A 25495-nucleotide genomic window follows, 5' to 3' on the forward strand; every position below is an offset into this window, starting at 1 on the left:
GTAACCCATTATATACCCCCATTTGTATACCTAAGGGGGGGGGAACCGATCTACTACAATCATCCTTTAAATCTACTTAAAAAAAGTTGGAAACCGATATATTGCTTCCCTTAATCGACGTAGTTAAGGGGTAACCGATATACTACTTCCCTTAATCTACGAAGTTAAGGGGAAACCGATATATTACTTCCCTTAATCTACGAAGTTAAGGGGTAACCGATATACTACTTCCCTTAATCTACGAAGTTAAGGGATAACCGATATATTACCTCCCTTAATCTACGAAGTTAAGGGATAACCGATATACTACTTCCCTTAATCTACGAAGTTAAGGGATAACCGATATATTACTTCCCTTAATCTACGAAGTTAAGGGGTAACCGATAATAGATAACCGATTTAAGACCATCGTCCACTTAATGCACTCAAAGGGGCAGCGAATACCATACACAACCCCCCCCCCCTTAATCCACGGACCTAAGGGGGAGAAACACGTTACTCTCTCCCCCCCATTTAGTGTTCGTTACCCCTCCCCCTTAGTGGTAACCGAACCAATACTATTCAACCCCTTTACCCTTACATGCTAAATACCGCACAGACACATACACACACGCACACACACACACACACACACACACACACACACACACACACACACACACACACATACATACACAGACACACACACACATACACACACACACACACACACACACACACACACACAACTGAGGCGGAGGGGCCTCGTCCTCGCTTGAGCTATAAGAGAGTGAGTGGATCATGATATTTACGCACCACAGAAAATGGTTAATGGTCAGGAGGAAGGCAGATGGCAGCCAGGGTCGGGTATTTCTAGCATTTGGCGTGGTGGGAGGGGAGATATACTGCCCTTGTGACGGTATGGTTCACCAGGGAGGGGGGGGGTGTACACACACACACACACACACACACACACACACACACGCGGGGGGGTCTGTCTCGCGTGAGAGACAATGGAGTTCATGTTATGTCATTGGGGTGGGAGGGGAGGATTAGATGGCTCGTGTGTGTGTGTGTGTGTGTGTGTGTGTGTGTGTGTGTGTGTGTATGTATGTATGTGTGTGTGTAAGTGTGTGTGTGTGTATGTATGTGTGTGTGTAAGTGTGTGTGTGTATGTATGTGTGTGTGTAAGTGTGTGTGTGTGTATGTATGTGTGTGTAAGTGTGTGTGTGTGTATGTATGTGTGTGTGTAAGTGTGTGTGTGTGTATGTATGTGTGTGTGTGTGTGTGTGTGTGTGTGTGTGTGTGTGTGTGTGTGTGTGTGTGTGTGTGATGATGACCCACTCCACTAACACCTCTCACTCTAACTCTCTCACCACTTCCCCTCTCCGTAAACTAACCTGCTAAAGACAGTATTTTCCTCTCTCTCTCTCTCTCTCTCTCTCTCTCTCTCTCTCTCTCTCTCTCTCTCTCTCTCTCTCTCAAGGGCAGGCAGGTAGGTAGGTGCCCCCTTCTCTCTCTCTCTCTCTCTCTCTCTCTCTCTCTCTCTCTCTCTCTCGTCTTGCCCCCTTTGCTGAACTCCGTTGCCCGCCTGGGTGGTGACGGCCGGCTAAGTGGAGCGTGTACTACGTCAGTAGGATTACGTACCCCTTTCCCTCAACGGACCGACGCCATCACTGTGGAGTCTCCAACAACACCTGCGTCCTCCACCATCAACGTATGGAGTCTCCAACAACACCTGTGTTCTCCATCATGAACGTATGGAGTCTCCAACAGCACCACTGTCATCCACCATGACCGTATGCTATCTCCAACAATACCTGTGTTCTCCATCATGAACGTACGGAGTCTCCAACAATACCTGTGTTCTCCATCATGAACGTATGGAGTCTCCAACAACACCTGTGTTCTCCACCATGAACGTATGGAGTCTCCAACAATACCTGTGTTCTCCATCATGGACGAATGGAGTCTCCAACAATACCTGTGTTCTCCATCATGAACGTATGGAGTCTCCAACAATACCTGTGTCCCCCCACCATGAACTTATGGAGTCTCCAACAACACCACTGTCTTCCACCATGACCGTATGCAATCTCCAACAATACTGTGTTCTCCATCATGAAACCTGCTTCTCCAACAACAACCCCTGTTCCTCCACCATTCAACATATACATCTCCAACAACACCATAACCTCCTCCGTTTCCCCCACCATCCACGATGGCGTCTCCGTGTACGCCCCCCTCACCCCCCGACCACATCCCCATCACCATCACAATCATCACCTTAAAAAATAAATAAATAAATAAATAAATAAATAAATAAAAATAAAAATTCTAATATCGCTTTTATTTCGCTGCTTCTCGTAAGAGGAAGCAACTACATTGCTTCACTAAAAAAAAAAATATAAAAAATAAAAAAAAAAAAGGAAGCAACTACATTTCTTCACTAAAAAAAATATAAAAAATAAATAAATAAAAAAACCCACGCCATCTGCTTCATCAACACGTACTTCCACCCATCGTAAAACTCCCATGTCTTCTTTTTTTCCCCCATCATCTTCTATACTAAAGTTTCCTGCGTGAAGTTATGCTGAAGGAAAACCTCCCTAATTGGAAAAGGTGAGGCGGGGAAATGAGGATGTCCGGGTCACACGTCTATCTTCCTCCAAGGTGGGATAATTTAATGAGCTTATTCTAAAAGGCATTGAAGTTCTGAAGCGGTGGGATATATACATATATATATATATATATATATATATATATATATATATATATATATATATATATATATATATACCTAACGAGCCTAGATATCAAACTGAACAGATTATAAAGTGAATTATTAACCCTACTTTTCCGCGCGGCAGCACTAAAATGGACAGACCCCCCCTATATCACAAAAACCACATATATACTTTTCAACATGTACGTTAACGTTAGCTTTACCCTCGCTATAACGAACACCCATAACCACCAGAACTACAACAACCAAAGATGGGATTGTAATCTCGTGTCTTCCGCGTGTAACAGAAGACACTAAACCCATACCTGACACTTGGGATGATAAGGGGATGATAAGGGGATGATAAAGGGGATGATAAGGGGATGATAAAGTGGATGGATGGTGTTATCACTATCAGATACGATACAATCCCAGGGATGGGATAGGGGGACGCTGTACTAACCACACTACACTAAACCCATACCTGACACTTGGGATGATAAGGGGATGATAAGGGGATGATAAAGGGGATGATAAGGGGATGATAAGTGTTATCACTATCAGATACGATACAATCCCAGGGATGGGATAGGGGGGACGCTGTACTAACCACACTACACTAAACCCATACACCTGACACTTGGGATGATAAGGGGATGATAAGGGGATGATAAAGGGGATGATAAGTGTTATCACTATCAGATACGATACAATCCCAGGGATGGGATAGGGGGACGCTGTACTATCCACACTACACTAAACCCATACCTGACACTTGGGATGATAAGGGGATGATAAAGGGGATGATAAGGGGATGATAAGTGTTATCACTATCAGATACGATACAATCCCAGGGATGGGATAGGGGGGACGCTGTACTATCCATCTCTGGCCCAACACACACACACACACACAAAGCGACCTTGTCAAACTCGGCCGACAGAACGAACAGACAGAGAGATCAAAGATGTGTGTGTGTGTGTGTGTGTGTGTGTGTGTGGAGGGGGGGGGAGGAGGTGGAATGGGGGTAGTTAAGATTGGCCATTAAGGGGAAAGGGGGGGGGGTGGAGGGGGTGACAGTGGAGACTTAACGCCGAGCGATCAACAACCTTCATTAACAACCACTGACCTAATTGCGGGTGTTAAAGGGTCCGGGGCTTGTCACTGTCATGGCTCGTGATGGTGGTACGGTGCCAACATCTACTACAACATACGCTGCCTGACAACATCTACAACAACATACGCTGGCTGCCAACATCTACAACGAGACACATATGGGTGTCTCTCTCTTATCTCCACTATCTTATCTGGAGTTGACGGATATCGAATACCAAGGCCTGGTAAAGGTGGAAAAGGGGGAAGGGGTTGGGCAGGAGGGAGTGGAAAAGAAAGAAAAGAAAAGAAAAAAAAATAATGGTTCTAAAAACTTTTTTTTTGAGGGGGGGGTTAGGAGGTAAAGCCCCCCCAACCCCCCCATCCCCTTTACCCACAGCTCAGGGTCGAGCTGCCAGAGGGGGAGGGGGAAAAGGAGGGGGAAAGAGGGGAGGGGCGGGGTTGTTTGTATTTACCGTGTCCCTGGGTCGTTTACATGATCATTACCACTAGGGTGCTAGGGAGAGGGGAGGGGAAGGGCAGGCGGCGAGGGGATGGGGAGGGGAAAGGAGGGGTTCGAACCCGGCCTTGTTAACGGGCGAGAGGCGCGTTACACACACACACACACACACACACACACACAAAAGCAGGGATAGAAAAAAAAATGCCTACTTGAGAATAAACATCTAATAAGCTAAATGGCATCAAAACGCCAGTTCAACTCAGACGTTTAAATATTAAGAAAAAAGAAAAAAATATTCTTTCTTCTATCCCTGAGTCTTGTACAACTGTGTATCATTTCATGTTTCCCTCGGCTCACTCCCGGTATGTCGTTTTTAGCCAAATACTCGCAGTTCATGAAACGAAAAAAAAAAGGGAGAAAATAATCTTTTTTCCAAGCATATAATACAGCGCTGGTGGCTGATTCATGTGAGAAACTGCAGAAGCTGGTGACTGAGTTTGGTAAAGTGTGTGGAAGAAGAAAGTTGAGAGTAAATGTGAATAAGAGCAAGGTTATTAGGTACAGTAGGGGTGAGGGTCAAGTCAATTGGGAGGTGAGTTTGAATGGAGAAAAACTGGAGGAAGTGAAGTGTTTTAGATATCTGGGAGTGGATCTGTCAGCGGATGGAACCATGGAAGCGGAAGTGGATCATAGGGTGGGGGAGGGGGCGAAAATTTTGGGAGCCTTGAAAAATGTGTGGAAGTCGAGAACACTATCTCGGAAAGCAAAAATGGGTATGTTTGAGGGAATAGTGGTTCCAACAATGTTGTATGGTTGCGAGGCGTGGGCTATGGATAGAGATGTGCGCAGGAGGATGGATGTGCTGGAAATGAGATGTTTGAGGACAATGTGTGGTGTGAGGTGGTTTGATCGAGTAAGTAACGTAAGGGTAAGAGAGATGTGTGGAAATAAAAAGAGCGTGGTTGAGAGAGCAGAAGAGGGTGTTTTGAAATGGTTTGGGCACATGGAGAGAATGAGTGAGGAGAGATTGACCAAGAGGATATATGTGTCGGAGGTGGAGGGAACGAGGAGAAGAGGGAGACCAAATTGGAGGTGGAAAGATGGAGTGAAAAAGATTTTGTGTGATCGGGGCCTGAACATGCAGGAGGGTGAAAGGAGGGCAAGAAATAGAGTGAATTGGAGTCATGTGGTATACAGGGGTTGACGTGCTGTCAGTGGATTGAAGCAAGGCATGTGAAGCGTCTGGGGTAAACCATGGAAAGCTGTGTAGGTATGTATATTTGCGTGTGTGGACGTGTGTATGTACATGTGTATGGTGGGGGGGGGGGTTGGGCCATTTCTTTCGTCTGTTTCCTTGCGCTACCTCGCAAACGCGGGAGACAGCGACAAAGTATAAAAAAAAAAAAAAAAAAAAAAAAAATAATTAAAACGTACACACACACACACACATACAGATACACATACATACATACACACACACACACACACACACATATATATATATATATATATATATATATATATATATATATATATATATATATGATTATAACACGACAGTGCACTTGGGAACTTATCGTGTTTCATTTCCCCGTGGACTCATACGAATATATACTTGATCACGCGCTCAACTGTGACCATTCCAATATCATATATATATATATATATATATATATATATATATATATATATTCCATAGTATTATAAGCCACCGGCGTAGAGTATGTAAATGAGACCACATTCAATCAACAGGAGTTAATCCAGACCCAACCTTGACCTAGCAGACGACCTGACCTTTAAACCCTGACCCTCTGAGCTGAAAGTATATATATATATATATATATATATATATATATATATATATATATATATATATATATAGCCAGGAAGACATACATCAAGGTTAAAGTTCCGGACGAGGGATTAAAAGTATGCGTCCACTTACTTAATAAAGTGAGCGAGGGGGTAAAAGTAAGGCAAGAATACAGAGAGGTAATCTACTTTTATTTTTTTTTTTTGTAAGTATTTTCTGTATTTTGCTTTTGAGGTCTGCTTTAATGACCTGGTTGGAGAACACAGAGAGGGTTGATCTATTTTCTATAATGTTCTAGCCTAATTAGACACTATAATCGCAGGGTTGGAAAAGAATATATATATATATATATATATATATATATATATATATATATATATATATATATATATATATATATAGGGGAGGGGTGGGTGAAAGCAAAGGGTGGGGGGGGGAAGGGGAAAGGGGAAAGGGGGAGTTATGCACCTCACCTGTACAGAGAGGGAGAGAGAGAGAGAGAGAGAGAGAGAGAGAGAGAGAGAGAGAGAGAGAGAGAGAGAGAGAGAGAGAGAGGAGAGGCGTGGGAGGTGTTAATACACCCGTTGTCTCATCACACTTAGCTGGATACAATATGGCGCGCGTGGAGGGGAGAGAGAGAGTGAGGGGAGAGGGAGAGGGGAGAGGAAGAGGGGAGGGGGGAGGGTAAGCGAGCTTCTGAGAATGGTGGTGTATTTTGTGTTGGGGAGAGGGAGGGAGGGAGGGAGGGGGGGAGGGAGGGGGTGGAGGGAGGGTCGTCCTCGTTATGAGGGGGGTACATCCGCTTGCTGGGAGGGGTACCATCGTTGCTAGGAGGGGTACCATCGTTGCTAGGGGGTGGGGTACCATCGTTGCTGGTGGTAGTGTAGGGGTACCATCGTTGCTAGGGGGGTACCATCGTTGCTAGGGGGTAACATTCGTTGCTAGGGGGGTACCATCGTTGCTAGGGGTGTGTGGGGTACCATCGTTGCTAGGGGGGGGTACCATCGTTCGGGTTGTTGCTAGGGGGGGTACCATCGTTGCTAGGGGGTAACATCGTTTGCTAGGGGGGTACCATCGTGTATGGGGGGTACCATCGTTGCTAGGGGGGTACATCGTTGCTAGGAGGGGGTACCATCGTTGCTAGGGGGGTACCATCGTTGCTGGGGGGTACATCGTTGCTAGGGGAATTGGTACCATCGTTGCTAGGGGGGGTACCATCGTTGCTAGGGGGGTACCATCGTTGCTAGAGGGTGGTACCATCGTTGCTAGGGGGGTAACATCGTTGCTGGGGTACATCGTTGCTAGGGGTACCATCGTTGCTAGGGGGGTACCATCGTTGCTAGGGGGGTACCATCGTTGCTAGGGGGGTACCATCGTTGCTAGGGGGGTACCATCGTTGCTAGGGGGGTACATCGTTGCTAGGGGGGTACCATCGTTGCTAGGGGGGTACCATCGTTGCTAGGGGGGTACCATCGTTGCTAGGGGGGGGTACCATCGTTGCTAGGGGGTTTGGTACATCGTTGCTAGGGGGGTACCATCGTTGCTAGGGGGGTACCATCGTTGCTAGGGGGGTAACATCGTTGCTAGGGGGGGTACCATCGTTGCTAGGGGGGTACCATCGTTGCTAGGGGGGTACCATCGTTGCTAGGGGGGTACCATCGTTGCGAGGGGGGTACCATCGTTGCTAGGGGGTACATCGTTGCTAGGGGGGTACATCGTTGCTAGGGGGTCTGGGGTACCATCGTTGCTAGGGGGGTACCATCGTTGCTAGGGGGGTACCATCGTTACTGTGGGGGGTACCATCGTTGCTAGGGGGGTACCATCGTTGCTAGGGGGGTACCATCGTTACTGTGGGGGGTACCATCGTTGCTAGGGGGGTACCATCGTTGCTAGGGGGTACCATCGTTGCTAGGGGGTAACATTCGTTGCTAGGGGGGTACCATCGTTACTGTGGGGGGTACCATCGTTGCTAGGGGGGTACCATCGTTGCTAGGGGGGTACCATCGTTGCTAGGGGGGTACCATCGTTGCTAGGGGGGTACCATCGTTGCTAGGGGGTAACATTCGTTGCTATGGGGGTACCATCGTTACTGTGGGGGGTACCATCGTTGCTAGGGGGGTACCATCGTTGCTAGGGGGGTACCATCGTTGCTAGGGGGGTAACATTCGTTGCTATGGGGGTACCATCGTTACTCGGGGGGGGTACCATCGTTGCTAGGAGGGGGTACCATCGTTGCTAGGGGGGTACCATCGTTGCTAGGGGGGTACCATCGTTGCTAGGGGGGTACCATCGTTGCTAGGGGGGTACCATCGTTACTCGGGGGGGTACCATCGTTGCTAGGGGGGTACCATCGTTGCTAGGGGGGTACCATCGTTACTCGGGGGGGTACCATCGTTGCTAGGGGGGTACCATCGTTGCTAGGGGGGTACCATCGTTGCTATGGGGGTACCATCGTTGCTATGGGGGGTACCATCGTTACTAGGGGGGTACCATCGTTGCTATGGGGGGTACCATCGTTGCTAGGGGGGTACCATCGTTGCTAGGGGGGTACCATCGTTGCTAGGGGGGTACCATCGTTACTAGGGGGTACCATCGTTGCTATGGGGGGTACCATCGTTACTAGGGGCAGCGAACACGACAATTCAACCCTAGTATACATATGGTAATAATTCATACATATAACATACATATACACATCACATAAAATCGAACAACACATATTTCTAAGAAACACACGTACATACATACCTACAGAAATGCGTATACATACATACATGTCTGAATACACTTGTGCTTTCATACATAGACAGTTATACACATCCGGGAAAGACATAGACACCAATACATATACATATGTAAATACACAGACACAATCTCATATATACAAGAACAAACAAGTAAATATATACACATATCATACATATACATATATAATTACATATAAACATCTTCTACATAGAAATACAGTAACACTCATTCTAAACACATAAACACACAGACAATCAGACATACGTGTATACGTAATAACAAACACACACACACACACACACACACACACACACACACAGACACACACACACACAAAGATTCATTTACACACTATAATGGCCAGCCCTTAGAGACATTATACATCAAAAAAAGGAAATTCTTGAAGGGCATCACATTTCAGAAGACTCTACGCTGTAATCAGGACCCAAGAAGAGCCAAAATACAGTAAGGAATTATCCTACAGATGACCTTAAAAGGCAAGGGAGGGGTTGGTCACTCATAGTCTTAATTACAAAAATTTTCTATAATTTCTAACGACGGGAATTCCAAGATCCTGACTACCTCTATGGTCTATAGTTGCACTTCAATTGCATTCATTATCATCGTGAACAACTCCCAGAGATTCACGGGTGAATAATGATAAATAATCTTCACAATAGCCAAGTCGGCAACTCCAGACACGGAATGTTGCCATCGCGTTGGGTTCGATCATGTGGGAACAATTTATCAATTTCTATTCCTCAGAGACAAACAAGAACCATCATCCAAACAAACTAACATCAATTTCCACAACTAACAAATACTGAGAGACATGTAAAGTCAATCCATCGTCTAACAAAGACAACAACAACAAAAAAATGACCTGAATAATACCGCCACTGACAACTCTCACCGCGAGTGTTGCCATATCAGGAGCGCCTCTTTTATTTTTCTTTTTTAACTCCATCCTAAATGTGAGGGGGGAAAAAATATTCAAATTTACTTTAATCCAAGCGATGGAAAGTTTATTCCTCCGGGGGGGGGGGGGAATATTATCCCAGGCTATGTTTTCCGTGCCATTAAATCCTGAAAAATTATACCGTGGAGGAGGGTAAGAAAAATAAATTAGATTAGAACAGTTCCTGCCTCGTAACCTGGTTCATTCTGAAAAATCTTAAATTCCGCAGGAATCCCGTTTTCTTTCGAGCAATTAGGCATCCCAGATTTTTTTTTAGGTATTTTCTTCTTTTTTTTTTAATTTTCGACGGAGCGGAAAATTAAAGCTTGAAACACACACACTTAATCAGAGCAAAAGTAAATGATATATATATATATATATATATATATATATATATATATATATATATATATATATATATATATATATATATATATATATATATATATATATATATATATATATATTCCTATGAGTCCACGGGGGAAAATGAAACACGAAAAGTTCCCAAGTGCACTTTCGTGCAATAATCACATCATCAGGGGAGACACAAGAGAGAAATATAACAGTCAGTTGATATACATCGAAGAGACGAAGCTAGGACACCATTTGGTAAACATGTGATATATATACCTGATCGCCGTTTCCCGCCGCTTGATGTGGAGCACTTAAATCAACATTCAGAAGGAAGGTTTAAAATCTATGCTAAATTGGTTAACTTGTGGGTGATTCTCACCCACTCCCCCCCATCCCCCATCAATCCCCCACGTCTTCCTATCTACCCCTTCGTTATCTACCTCTCGACCTCAGCATCTACCTCTCCCAATCCCTTCTCCCATTCCAATCCAAACTCATGGGAATATACCAATTACAAATACCTTTATCAAAGAAATATAACCAATTTTGAAACACAATCTTGGGAAATACTTCCATTACTGAGTCTCAATCATCACGGGAATATTCCCAATCCCATCTAATCACAAGGAATATTCCCATCAAAGCACGGGAATATTCCCAATCCCATCTAATCACAAGGAATATTCCCATCAAAGCACGGGAATATTCCCAATCCCATCTCATCACACGGAATATTCCCATCAAAGCACGGGAATATTCCCAATCCCATCTCATCACACGGAATATTCCCATCAAAGCACGGTAATATTCCCAATCCGATCTAATCACAAGGAATATTCCCATCAAAGCACGGGAATATTCCCAATCCCATCTCATCACAAGGAATATTCCCATCAAAGCACGGGAATATTCCCAATCCCATCTCATCACAAGGAATATTCCCATCAAAGCACGGGAATATTCCCAATCCCATCTCATCACAAGGAATATTCCCATCAAAGCACGGGAATATTCCCAATCCGATCTAGTCACAAGGAATATTCCCATCAAAGCACGGGAATATTCCCAATCCCATCTCATCACACGGAATATTCCCATCAAAGCACGGGAATATTCCCAATCCCATCTCATCACAAGGAATATTCCCATCAAAGCACGGGAATATTCCCAATCCCACCTCATCACAAGGAATATTCCCATCAAAGCACGGGAATATTCCCAATCCCATCTAATCACAAGGAATATTCCCATCAAAGCACGGGAATATTCCCAATCCCATCTCATCACAAGGAATATTCCCAATCCCATCTCATCACAAGGAATATTCCTATCAAAGCACGGGAATATTCCCAATCTCATCTCATCACACGGAATATTCCCATCAAAGCACGGGAATATTCCCAATCCCATCTCATCACAAGGAATATTCCCATCAAAGCACGGGAATATTCCCAATCCCATCTAATCACACGGAATATTCCCATCAAAGCACGGGAATATTCCCAATCCCATCTAATCACAAGGAATATTCCCATCAAAGCACGGGAATATTCCCATTCCCATCTACTCACAAGGAATATTCCCATCAAAGCACGGGAATATTCCCATTCCCATCTACTCACAAGGAATATTCCCAGTATTCCCCCGGGGCACTCACTTGTGGGGGCTGGATTTATCGAGGACCTTCAGTTTTTGGCCAGCCACCACGACGAGACCCTCCGTGTCCTCTGGCGTGTAGTCCTCCCTCACGACGTAGGTGGCTGTGGTGGCTGTGGTGATGGTGGCTGTGGCGGGCGGTGGTGAAGGGGGAGCGGTTGGTGGGGCTGCGGTAAGAGCCTTCTGTTCCTCTTCTTGCTGCGTGGAGTGGACGGGGGTGAGGGAGAAATAGATACAAGAACGTTAGAAACTGAGAAATGTTTGATAATAGAAGTGTGGGTGAGGGAGAAATAGATACAAGAACGTTAGAAACCGAGAAATGTTTGATAATAGAAGTGTGGGTGGGGAGAAATAGATAAAAAGAACGTTAGAAACCGAGAAATGTTTGATAATAGAAGTGTGGGTGGGGAGAAATAGATACAAGAACGTTAGAAACCGAGAAATGTTTGATAATAGAAGTGTGGGCGTGTGGGGGAGAGAGGAGGGGTAAAATATATGGAAATAAATGTTGTTCGAAAACGGGAAGTGGGGAGGGAAATGATTGATCGAAAACGGGAAGTGGGGAGGGAAATGAGGGTTCGAAAATGGGAAGTTGGGAGGGAAATGAGGGTTCGAAAATGGGAAGTTGGGAGGGAAATGATTGATTGAAAACGGGAAGTTGGAGGGGAAATGATTGTTCGAAAACGGGAAGTGGGAGGGAAATATCTGTTCAAAAACGGGAAGTGGGGAGGGAAATGAGGGTTCGAAAATGGGAAGTTGGGAGGGAAATGATTGATCGAAAACGGGAAGTGGGGAGGGAAATGATTGATCGAAAACGGGAAGTGGGGAGGGAAATGAGGGTTCGAAAATGGGAAGTTGGGAGGGAAATGATTGATCGAAAACGGGAAGTGGGGAGGGAAATGATTGATCGAAAACGGGAAGTGGGGAGGGAAATGAGGGTTCGAAAATGGGAAGTTGGGAGGGAAATGATTGATCGAAAACGGGAAGTGGGGAGGGAAATGAGGGTTCGAAAATGGGAAGTTGGGAGGGAAATGATTGATCGAAAACGGGAAGTGGGGAGGGAAATGAGGGTTCGAAAATGGGAAGTTGGGAGGGAAATGATTGATCGAAAACGGGAAGTGGGGAGGGAAATGAGGGTTCGAAAATGGGAAGTTGGGAGGGAAATGATTGATCGAAAACGGGAAGTGGGGAGGGAAATGATTGATCGAAAACGGGAAGTGGGGAGGGAAATGAGGGTTCGAAAATGGGAAGTTGGGAGGGAAATGATTGATCGAAAACGGGAAGTGGGGAGGGAAATGAGGGTTCGAAAATGGGAAGTTGGGAGGGAAATGAGGGTTCGAAAATGGGAAGTTGGGAGGGAAATGATTGATCGAAAACGGGAAGTGGGGAGGGAAATGAGGGTTCGAAAATGGGAAGTTGGGAGGGAAATGATTGATCGAAAACGGGAAGTGGGGAGGGAAATGAGGGTTCGAAAATGGGAAGTTGGGAGGGAAATGAGGGTTCGAAAATGGGAAGTTGGGAGGGAAATGATTGATCGAAAACGGGAAGTGGGGAGGGAAATGATTGATCGAAAACGGGAAGTGGGGAGGGAAATGAGGGTTCGAAAATGGGAAGTTGGGAGGGAAATGATTGATCGAAAACGGGAAGTGGGGAGGGAAATGAGGGTTCGAAAATGGGAAGTTGGGAGGGAAATGATTGATCGAAAACGGGAAGTGGGGAGGGAAATGAGGGTTCGAAAATGGGAAGTTGGGAGGGAAATGATTGATCGAAAACGGGAAGTGGGGAGGGAAATGAGGGTTCGAAAATGGGAAGTTGGGAGGGAAATGATTGATCGAAAACGGGAAGTGGGGAGGGAAATGATTGATCGAAAACGGGAAGTGGGGAGGGAAATGATTGATCGAAAACGGGAAGTGGGGAGGGAAATGATTGATCGAAAACGGGAAGTGGGGAGGGAAATGATTGATCGAAAACGGGAAGTGGGGAGGGAAATGAGGGTTCGAAAATGGGAAGTTGGGAGGGAAATGAGGGTTCGAAAATGGGAAGTTGGGAGGGAAATGATTGATCGAAAACGGGAAGTGGGGAGGGAAATGAGGGTTCGAAAATGGGAAGTTGGGAGGGAAATGATTGATCGAAAACGGGAAGTGGGGAGGGAAATGAGGGTTCGAAAATGGGAAGTTGGGAGGGAAATGATTGATCGAAAACGGGAAGTGGGGAGGGAAATGAGGGTTCGAAAATGGGAAGTTGGGAGGGAAATGAGGGTTCGAAAATGGGAAGTTGGGAGGGAAATGAGGGTTCGAAAATGGGAAGTTGGGAGGGAAATGATTGATCGAAAACGGGAAGTGGGGAGGGAAATGAGGGTTCGAAAATGGGAAGTTGGGAGGGAAATGATTGTTCGAAAACGGGAAGTGGGGAGGGAAATGAGGGTTCGAAAATGGGAAGTTGGGAGGGAAATGATTGATCGAAAACGGGAAGTGGGGAGGGAAATGAGGGTTCGAAAATGGGAAGTTGGGAGGGAAATGATTGATCGAAAACGGGAAGTGGGGAGGGAAATGAGGGTTCGAAAATGGGAAGTTGGGAGGGAAATGACAGTCCGAAAACGGCAGGTAAAGCCAAAGAACCCGAGATAGAAAACGACAGAAGGAGCTCAGAAAGTTGATGGTCAGAGTTGACGACACGACTACACGACACGGAACCAACATTAGGCAATAAAGAAGGAAAATTGGATCCTCAATTATACGGAAAATTGCTTATTTCAAACCCAAATTACATTCAATTTACTGTAAGTTTTGGGAAACTCAGTGTGAACACATCTTGTTGAAAATGACAGCGATTACAGAAATAAATTGACTATTTGGAGACATCTCCACTCCATAAGCACGACGGCACGACCCTTGAGCACGACGGTACGACCCTGGAGCACGACGGTACGACCCTTGAGCACGACGGTACGACCCTTGAGCACGACGGTACGACCCTGGAGCACGACGGTACGACCCTGGAGCACGACGGTACGATCCTTGAGCACGACGGTATGACCCTTGGGCACGACGGTACGACCCTTGGGTATAATGAGAGTGGCATTTGACCTGACCCTTAACATGAGGTCAAAGGCCAGACTATCATACCTTAGGGTCGTACGGTCGTGCTCAAGGGTCGTACGGTCGTGCTCAAAGGCCGTACCGTCGTGCTCAAAGGCCGTACCGTCGTGCTCAAGGGTCGTACCGTCGTGCTCAAGGGTCGTACCGTCGTGCTCAAAGGCCGTACCGTCGTGCTCAAGGGTCATACCATCGTGCTCAAGGGTCGTACCGTCTTGCTCAAAGGCCGTACCGTCGTGCTCAAAGGCCGTACCGTCGTGCTCAAGGGTCATACCATCGTGCTCAAGGGTCATACCATCGTGCTCAAGGGTCATACCATCGTGCTCAAGGGTCATACCATCGTGCTCAAGGGTCATACCATCGTGCTCAAGGGTCATACCATCGTGCTCAAGGGTCATACCATCGTGCTCAAGGGTCATACCATCGTGCTCAAGGGTCATACCATCGTGCTCAAGGGTCATACCATCGTGCTCAAGGGTCATACCATCGTGCTCAAGGGTCATACCATCGTGCTCAAGGGTCGTACGGTCGTGCTCAAAGGCCGTACCGTCGTGCTCAAAGGCCGTACCGTCGTGCTCAAAGGCCGTACCGTCGTGCTCAAAGGCCGTACCGTCGTGCTCAAAGGCCGTACCGTCGTGCTCAAAGGCCGTACCGTCGTGCTCAAAGGCCGTACCGTCGTGCTCAAAGGCCGTACCGTCGTGCTCAAAGGCCGTACCGTCGTGCTCAAAGGCCGTACCGTCGTGCTCAAAGGCCGTACCGTCGTGCTCAAGGGTCATACCATCGTGCTCAAGGGTCATACCATCGTGCTCAAGGGTCGTACGGTCGTGCTCAAAGGCCGTACCGTCGTGCTCAAAGGCCGTACCGTCGTGCTCAAAGGCCGTACCGTCGTGCTCAAAGGCCGTACCGTCGTGCTCAAGGGTCATACCATCGTGCTCAAGGGTCATACCATCGTGCTCAAGGGTCATACCATCGTGCTCAAGGGTCGTACGGTCGTGCTCAAAGGCCGTACCGTCGTGCTCAAGGGTCATACCATCGTGCTCAAGGGTCATACCATCGTGCTCAAGGGTCATACCATCGTGCTCAAGGGTCATACCATCGTGCTCAAGGGTCATACCATCGTGCTCAAGGGTCATACCATCGTGCTCAAGGGTCATACCATCGTGCTCAAGGGTCATACCATCGTGCTCAAGGGTCATACCATCGTGCTCAAGGGTCATACCATCGTGCTCAAGGGTCATACCATCGTGCTCAAGGGTCATACCATCGTGCTCAAGGGTCATACCATCGTGCTCAAGGGTCATACCATCGTGCTCAAGGGTCATACCATCGTGCTCAAGGGTCATACCATCGTGCTCAAGGGTCATACCATCGTGCTCAAGGGTCATACCATCGTGCTCAAGGGTCATACCATCGTGCTCAAGGGTCATACCATCGTGCTCAAGGGTCATACCATCGTGCTCAAGGGTCATACCATCGTGCTCAAGGGTCATACCATCGTGCTCAAGGGTCATACCATCGTGCTCAAGGGTCATACCATCGTGCTCAAGGGTCATACCATCGTGCTCAAGGGTCGTACGGTCGTGCTCAAAGGCCGTACCGTCGTGCTCAAAGGCCGTACCGTCGTGCTCAAAGGCCGTACCGTCGTGCTCAAAGGCCGTACCGTCGTGCTCAAAGGCCGTACCGTCGTGCTCAAAGGCCGTACCGTCGTGCTCAAAGGCCGTACCGTCGTGCTCAAAGGCCGTACCGTCGTGCTCAAAGGCCGTACCGTCGTGCTCAAAGGCCGTACCGTCGTGCTCAAAGGCCGTACCGTCGTGCTCAAGGGTCATACCATCGTGCTCAAGGGTCATACCATCGTGCTCAAGGGTCGTACCGTCGTGTTCAAGGGTCGCACCGTCGTGCTCAAAGGCCGTACCGTCGTGCTCAAAGGCCGTACCGTCGTGCTCAAAGGCCGTACCGTCGTGCTCAAAGGCCGTACCGTCGTGCTCAAAGGCCGTACCGTCGTGCTCAAAGGCCGTACCGTCGTGCTCAAAGGCCGTACCGTCGTGCTCAAAGGCCGTACCGTCGTGCTCAAAGGCCGTACCGTCGTGCTCAAAGGCCGTACCGTCGTGCTCAAAGGCCGTACCGTCGTGCTCAAAGGCCGTACCGTCGTGCTCAAAGGCCGTACCGTCGTGCTCAAAGGCCGTACCGTCGTGCTCAAAGGCCGTACCGTCGTGCTCAAAGGCCGTACCGTCGTGCTCAAGGGTCATACCATCGTGCTCAAGGGTCATACCATCGTGCTCAAGGGTCATACCATCGTGCTCAAGGGTCGTACCGTCGTGTTCAAGGGTCGCACCGTCGTGCTCAAAGGCCGTACCGTCGTGCTCAAAGGCCGTACCGTCGTGCTCAAAGGCCGTACCGTCGTGCTCAAGGGTCATACCATCGTGCTCAAGGGTCATACCATCGTGCTCAAGGGTCATACCATCGTGCTCAAGGGTCATACCATCGTGCTCAAGGGTCATACCATCGTGCTCAAGGGTCATACCATCGTGCTCAAGGGTCATACCATCGTGCTCAAGGGTCGTACCGTCGTGTTCAAGGGTCGCACCGTCGTGCTCAAAGGCCGTACCGTCGTGCTCAAAGGCCGTACCGTCGTGCTCAAAGGCCGTACCGTCGTGCTCAAAGGCCGTACCGTCGTGCTCAAAGGCCGTACCGTCGTGCTCAAAGGCCGTACCGTCGTGCTCAAAGGCCGTACCGTCGTGCTCAAAGGCCGTACCGTCGTGCTCAAGGGTCATACCATCGTGCTCAAGGGTCATACCATCGTGCTCAAGGGTCATACCATCGTGCTCAAGGGTCGTACGGTCGTGCTCAAAGGCCGTACCGTCGTGCTCAAAGGCCGTACCGTCGTGCTCAAAGGCCGTACCGTCGTGCTCAAAGGCCGTACCGTCGTGCTCAAAGGCCGTACCGTCGTGCTCAAAGGCCGTACCGTCGTGCTCAAAGGCCGTACCGTCGTGCTCAAAGGCCGTACCGTCGTGCTCAAAGGCCGTACCGTCGTGCTCAAAGGCCGTACCGTCGTGCTCAAAGGCCGTACCGTCGTGCTCAAAGGCCGTACCGTCGTGCTCAAAGGCCGTACCGTCGTGCTCAAGGGTCATACCATCGTGCTCAAGGGTCATACCATCGTGCTCAAGGGTCATACCATCGTGCTCAAGGGTCATACCATCGTGCTCAAGGGTCATACCATCGTGCTCAAGGGTCATACCATCGTGCTCAAGGGTCATACCATCGTGCTCAAGGGTCATACCATCGTGCTCAAGGGTCATACCATCGTGCTCAAGGGTCATACCATCGTGCTCAAGGGTCATACCATCGTGCTCAAGGGTCATACCATCGTGCTCAAGGGTCATACCATCGTGCTCAAGGGTCATACCATCGTGCTCAAGGGTCATACCATCGTGCTCAAGGGTCATACCATCGTGCTCAAGGGTCATACCATCGTGCTCAAGGGTCATACCATCGTGCTCAAGGGTCATACCATCGTGCTCAAGGGTCGTACGGTCGTGCTCAAAGGCCGTACCGTCGTGCTCAAAGGCCGTACCGTCGTGCTCAAAGGCCGTACCGTCGTGCTCAAAGGCCGTACCGTCGTGCTCAAAGGCCGTACCGTCGTGCTCAAAGGCCGTACCGTCGTGCTCAAAGGCCGTACCGTCGTGCTCAAAGGCCGTACCGTCGTGCTCAAAGGCCGTACCGTCGTGCTCAAAGGCCGTACCGTCGTGCTCAAAGGCCGTACCGTCGTGCTCAAAGGCCGTACCGTCGTGCTCAAAGGCCGTACCGTCGTGCTCAAGGGTCATACCATCGTGCTCAAGGGTCATACCATCGTGCTCAAGGGTCATACCATCGTGCTCAAGGGTCATACCATCGTGCTCAAGGGTCATACCATCGTGCTCAAGGGTCATACCATCGTGCTCAAGGGTCATACCATCGTGCTCAAGGGTCATACCATCGTGCTCAAGGGTCATACCATCGTGCTCAAGGGTCATACCATCGTGCTCAAGGGTCATACCATCGTGCTCAAGGGTCATACCATCGTGCTCAAGGGTCGTACGGTCGTGCTCAAAGGCCGTACCGTCGTGCTCAAAGGCCGTACCGTCGTGCTCAAAGGCCGTACCGTCGTGCTCAAAGGCCGTACCGTCGTGCTCAAAGGCCGTACCGTCGTGCTCAAAGGCCGTACCGTCGTGCTCAAAGGCCGTACCGTCGTGCTCAAAGGCCGTACCGTCGTGCTCAAGGGTCATACCATCGTGCTCAAGGGTCATACCATCGTGCTCAAGGGTCATACCATCGTGCTCAAGGGTCATACCATCGTGCTCAAGGGTCATACCATCGTGCTCAAGGGTCGTACGGTCGTGCTCAAAGGCCGTACCGTCGTGCTCAAAGGCCGTACCGTCGTGCTCAAAGGCCGTACCGTCGTGCTCAAAGGCCGTACCGTCGTGCTCAAAGGCCGTACCGTCGTGCTCAAAGGCCGTACCGTCGTGCTCAAAGGCCGTACCGTCGTGCTCAAAGGCCGTACCGTCGTGCTCAAAGGCCGTACCGTCGTGCTCAAAGGCCGTACCGTCGTGCTCAAAGGCCGTACCGTCGTGCTCAAAGGCCGTACCGTCGTGCTCAAAGGCCGTACCGTCGTGCTCAAAGGCCGTACCGTCGTGCTCAAGGGTCGTACCGTCGTGTTCAAGGGTCGCACCGTCGTGCTCAAAGGCCGTACCGTCGTGCTCAAAGGCCGTACCGTCGTGCTCAAAGGCCGTACCGTCGTGCTCAAGGGTCGTACGGTCGTGCTCAAGGGTCATACCATCGTGCTCAAGGGTCATACCATCGTGCTCAAGGGTCATACCATCGTGCTCAAGGGTCATACCATCGTGCTCAAGGGTCGTACGGTCGTGCTCAAGGGTCGTACGGTCGTGCTCAAGGGTCGTACCGTCGTGTTCAAGGGTCGCACCGTCGTGCTCAAAGGCCGTACCGTCGTGCTCAAAGGCCGTACCGTCGTGCTCAAGGGTCGTACGGTCGTGCTCAAAGGCCGTACCGTCGTGCTCAAAGGCCGTACCGTCGTGCTCAAAGGCCGTACCGTCGTGCTCAAAGGCCGTACCGTCGTGCTCAAAGGCCGTACCGTCGTGCTCAAAGGCCGTACCGTCGTGCTCAAAGGCCGTACCGTCGTGCTCAAAGGCCGTACCGTCGTGCTCAAAGGCCGTACCGTCGTGCTCAAAGGCCGTACCGTCGTGCTCAAAGGCCGTACCGTCGTGCTCAAAGGCCGTACCGTCGTGCTCAAAGGCCGTACCGTCGTGCTCAAGGGTCATACCATCGTGCTCAAGGGTCATACCATCGTGCTCAAGGGTCGTACCGTCGTGTTCAAGGGTCGCACCGTCGTGCTCAAAGGCCGTACCGTCGTGCTCAAAGGCCGTACCGTCGTGCTCAAAGGCCGTACCGTCGTGCTCAAAGGCCGTACCGTCGTGCTCAAAGGCCGTACCGTCGTGCTCAAAGGCCGTACCGTCGTGCTCAAAGGCCGTACCGTCGTGCTCAAAGGCCGTACCGTCGTGCTCAAGGGTCGTACGGTCGTGCTCAAAGGCCGTACCGTCGTGCTCAAGGGTCGTACGGTCGTGCTCAAAGGCCGTACCGTCGTGCTCAAAGGCCGTACCGTCGTGCTCAAAGGCCGTACCGTCGTGCTCAAAGGCCGTACCGTCGTGCTCAAAGGCCGTACCGTCGTGCTCAAAGGCCGTACCGTCGTGCTCAAAGGCCGTACCGTCGTGCTCAAAGGCCGTACCGTCGTGCTCAAAGGCCGTACCGTCGTGCTCAAAGGCCGTACCGTCGTGCTCAAAGGCCGTACCGTCGTGCTCAAAGGCCGTACCGTCGTGCTCAAAGGCCGTACCGTCGTGCTCAAAGGCCGTACCGTCGTGCTCAAAGGCCGTACCGTCGTGCTCAAAGGCCGTACCGTCGTGCTCAAAGGCCGTACCGTCGTGCTCAAAGGCCGTACCGTCGTGCTCAAAGGCCGTACCGTCGTGCTCAAAGGCCGTACCGTCGTGCTCAAAGGCCGTACCGTCGTGCTCAAAGGCCGTACCGTCGTGCTCAAAGGCCGTACCGTCGTGCTCAAAGGCCGTACCGTCGTGCTCAAAGGCCGTACCGTCGTGCTCAAAGGCCGTACCGTCGTGCTCAAAGGCCGTACCGTCGTGCTCAAAGGCCGTACCGTCGTGCTCAAAGGCCGTACCGTCGTGCTCAAAGGCCGTACCGTCGTGCTCAAAGGCCGTACCGTCGTGCTCAAAGGCCGTACCGTCGTGCTCAAAGGCCGTACCGTCGTGCTCAAAGGCCGTACCGTCGTGCTCAAAGGCCGTACCGTCGTGCTCAAAGGCCGTACCGTCGTGCTCAAAGGCCGTACCGTCGTGCTCAAAGGCCGTACCGTCGTGCTCAAAGGCCGTACCGTCGTGCTCAAAGGCCGTACCGTCGTGCTCAAAGGCCGTACCGTCGTGCTCAAAGGCCGTACCGTCGTGCTCAAAGGCCGTACCGTCGTGCTCAAAGGCCGTACCGTCGTGCTCAAAGGCCGTACCGTCGTGCTCAAAGGCCGTACCGTCGTGCTCAAAGGCCGTACCGTCGTGCTCAAAGGCCGTACCGTCGTGCTCAAAGGCCGTACCGTCGTGCTCAAAGGCCGTACCGTCGTGCTCAAAGGCCGTACCGTCGTGCTCAAAGGCCGTACCGTCGTGCTCAAAGGCCGTACCGTCGTGCTCAAAGGCCGTACCGTCGTGCTCAAAGGCCGTACCGTCGTGCTCAAAGGCCGTACCGTCGTGCTCAAAGGCCGTACCGTCGTGCTCAAAGGCCGTACCGTCGTGCTCAAAGGCCGTACCGTCGTGCTCAAGGGTCGTACGGTCGTGCTCAAGGGTCGTACCGTCGTGTTCAAGGGTCGCACCGTCGTGCTCAAAGGCCGTACCGTCGTGCTCAAAGGCCGTACCGTCGTGCTCAAAGGCCGTACCGTCGTGCTCAAGGGTCATACCATCGTGCTCAAGGGTCGTACGGTCGTGCTCAAAGGCCGTACCGTCGTGCTCAAAGGCCGTACCGTCGTGCTCAAAGGCCGTACCGTCGTGCTCAAAGGCCGTACCGTCGTGCTCAAGGGTCATACCATCGTGCTCAAGGGTCATACCATCGTGCTCAAGGGTCATACCATCGTGCTCAAGGGTCGTACCGTCGTGTTCAAGGGTCATACCATCGTGCTCAAGGGTCATACCATCGTGCTCAAGGGTCGTACCGTCGTGTTCAAGGGTCGCACCGTCGTGCTCAAAGGCCGTACCGTCGTGCTCAAGGGTCATACCATCGTGCTCAAGGGTCATACCATCGTGCTCAAGGGTCGTACGGTCGTGCTCAAAGGCCGTACCGTCGTGCTCAAAGGCCGTACCGTCGTGCTCAAAGGCCGTACCGTCGTGCTCAAAGGCCGTACCGTCGTGCTCAAAGGCCGTACCGTCGTGCTCAAAGGCCGTACCGTCGTGCTCAAAGGCCGTACCGTCGTGCTCAAAGGCCGTACCGTCGTGCTCAAAGGCCGTACCGTCGTGCTCAAAGGCCGTACCGTCGTGCTCAAAGGCCGTACCGTCGTGCTCAAAGGCCGTACCGTCGTGCTCAAGGGTCATACCATCGTGCTCAAGGGTCATACCATCGTGCTCAAGGGTCATACCATCGTGCTCAAGGGTCATACCATCGTGCTCAAGGGTCATACCATCGTGCTCAAGGGTCATACCATCGTGCTCAAGGGTCGTACGGTCGTGCTCAAGGGTCATACCATCGTGCTCAAGGGTCATACCATCGTGCTCAAGGGTCATACCATCGTGCTCAAGGGTCGTACCGTCGTGTTCAAGGGTCGCACCGTCGTGCTCAAAGGCCGTACCGTCGTGCTCAAAGGCCGTACCGTCGTGCTCAAGGGTCATACCATCGTGCTCAAGGGTCATACCATCGTGCTCAAGGGTCGTACGGTCGTGCTCAAAGGCCGTACCGTCGTGCTCAAAGGCCGTACCGTCGTGCTCAAAGGCCGTACCGTCGTGCTCAAAGGCCGTACCGTCGTGCTCAAAGGCCGTACCGTCGTGCTCAAAGGCCGTACCGTCGTGCTCAAAGGCCGTACCGTCGTGCTCAAAGGCCGTACCGTCGTGCTCAAAGGCCGTACCGTCGTGCTCAAAGGCCGTACCGTCGTGCTCAAGGGCCGTACCGTCGTGCTCAAAGGCCGTACCGTCGTGCTCAAAGGCCGTACCGTCGTGCTCAAAGGCCGTACCGTCGTGCTCAAAGGCCGTACCGTCGTGCTCAAAGGCCGTACCGTCGTGCTCAAAGGCCGTACCGTCGTGCTCAAAGGCCGTACCGTCGTGCTCAAAGGCCGTACCGTCGTGCTCAAAGGCCGTACCGTCGTGCTCAAAGGCCGTACCGTCGTGCTCAAAGGCCGTACCGTCGTGCTCAAAGGCCGTACCGTCGTGCTCAAAGGCCGTACCGTCGTGCTCAAAGGCCGTACCGTCGTGCTCAAAGGCCGTACCGTCGTGCTCAAAGGCCGTACCGTCGTGCTCAAAGGCCGTACCGTCGTGCTCAAAGGCCGTACCGTCGTGCTCAAAGGCCGTACCGTCGTGCTCAAAGGCCGTACCGTCGTGCTCAAAGGCCGTACCGTCGTGCTCAAAGGCCGTACCGTCGTGCTCAAAGGCCGTACCGTCGTGCTCAAGGGTCATACCATCGTGCTCAAGGGTCATACCATCGTGCTCAAGGGTCATACCATCGTGCTCAAGGGTCATACCATCGTGCTCAAGGGTCATACCATCGTGCTCAAGGGTCATACCATCGTGCTCAAGGGTCATACCATCGTGCTCAAGGGTCGTACCGTCGTGTTCAAGGGTCGCACCGTCGTGCTCAAAGGCCGTACCGTCGTGCTCAAAGGCCGTACCGTCGTGCTCAAAGGCCGTACCGTCGTGCTCAAGGGTCATACCATCGTGCTCAAGGGTCATACCATCGTGCTCAAGGGTCATACCATCGTGCTCAAGGGTCATACCATCGTGCTCAAGGGTCGTACGGTCGTGCTCAAAGGCCGTACCGTCGTGCTCAAAGGCCGTACCGTCGTGCTCAAAGGCCGTACCGTCGTGCTCAAAGGCCGTACCGTCGTGCTCAAAGGCCGTACCGTCGTGCTCAAGGGTCATACCATCGTGCTCAAGGGTCATACCATCGTGCTCAAGGGTCGTACGGTCGTGCTCAAAGGCCGTACCGTCGTGCTCAAAGGCCGTACCGTCGTGCTCAAAGGCCGTACCGTCGTGCTCAAAGGCCGTACCGTCGTGCTCAAAGGCCGTACCGTCGTGCTCAAAGGCCGTACCGTCGTGCTCAAAGGCCGTACCGTCGTGCTCAAAGGCCGTACCGTCGTGCTCAAAGGCCGTACCGTCGTGCTCAAAGGCCGTACCGTCGTGCTCAAAGGCCGTACCGTCGTGCTCAAAGGCCGTACCGTCGTGCTCAAAGGCCGTACCGTCGTGCTCAAGGGTCATACCATCGTGCTCAAGGGTCATACCATCGTGCTCAAGGGTCATACCATCGTGCTCAAGGGTCATACCATCGTGCTCAAGGGTCATACCATCGTGCTCAAGGGTCATACCATCGTGCTCAAGGGTCATACCATCGTGCTCAAGGGTCGTACGGTCGTGCTCAAAGGCCGTACCGTCGTGCTCAAAGGCCGTACCGTCGTGCTCAAAGGCCGTACCGTCGTGCTCAAAGGCCGTACCGTCGTGCTCAAAGGCCGTACCGTCGTGCTCAAAGGCCGTACCGTCGTGCTCAAAGGCCGTACCGTCGTGCTCAAAGGCCGTACCGTCGTGCTCAAAGGCCGTACCGTCGTGCTCAAAGGCCGTACCGTCGTGCTCAAAGGCCGTACCGTCGTGCTCAAAGGCCGTACCGTCGTGCTCAAAGGCCGTACCGTCGTGCTCAAAGACCACAACAGTCGTGCAAATTGGTCGTTCCGTCGTTCTTGTGGAGGGGGGGGGGGGCGTCAAGCGCACGAGGTCAGGTCGTTTAGTTTACAGGTCACCGAGCATAACCACGGGTCGTGGAAGTAGGCCTCCCGTGTCAACAAGGGTCAGTTAAATTAAGCCAAAAGGAGATCTAGCCAAAAAAAAAAAATCTATTTTCCAGAAAACGAGAAATGAGTTCCTCACCATCTCGTCGTTTTCTATGAAAAAAAAATTATAAGTGAAGCGTAAATCACTGTTTATGTTAGTATAATTAGTAGTGTGCAAAGAAGCGCTGCAAAGCAAATGAAAATGAAAAGTGAAAAAAAATAGAATGTAATTATAAAAGTAATAAATACAAATAAAGGAATACTCTATTTAATAGCCTAATTCCCATGTAGCCCCAATGTTCTAGCAAAAAAAATGTCCGCCATTATCATGAAATCTAAATATTCACTACAGAGCGCCGATATAATTTCCAAAACCGATTTAAATGCGTCATCCCGATCGTATGGAAGCACTTTTATAAATACCGACTTGATAAAAAAAAATAACTTCTCTCTCTCTCTTGTCCTATAAAAAAATGAAATAAAAAACTCAATCGCCTTTTTTTTTTAAACGACCAGGATCTTATAAATGGGCAGTGGTTCCCTACCTGTATTGTA

The 25495-nt window shown here is 50.6% G+C and overlaps 1 protein-coding gene across 3 annotated transcripts in view; it reads right to left on the bottom strand.

Moving 5' to 3' along the window:
- Window positions 1-25495, bottom strand: part of LOC139751858 (protein Obscurin-like) — a 318529-nt gene that overhangs the window by 181615 nt on the left and 111419 nt on the right. For all 3 annotated transcript variants that reach the window (XM_071667498.1, XM_071667497.1, XM_071667499.1), the window contains exon 4: window positions 11793-11989. In XM_071667498.1, coding sequence (XP_071523599.1) covers window positions 11793-11989 — 197 coding nt within the window. The remainder of the gene's footprint in view (window positions 1-11792; window positions 11990-25495) is intronic.

The sequence above is a fragment of the Panulirus ornatus genome, chromosome 12 (assembly GCF_036320965.1).
Source record: "Panulirus ornatus isolate Po-2019 chromosome 12, ASM3632096v1, whole genome shotgun sequence".
Taxonomy (NCBI): domain Eukaryota; kingdom Metazoa; phylum Arthropoda; class Malacostraca; order Decapoda; family Palinuridae; genus Panulirus; species Panulirus ornatus.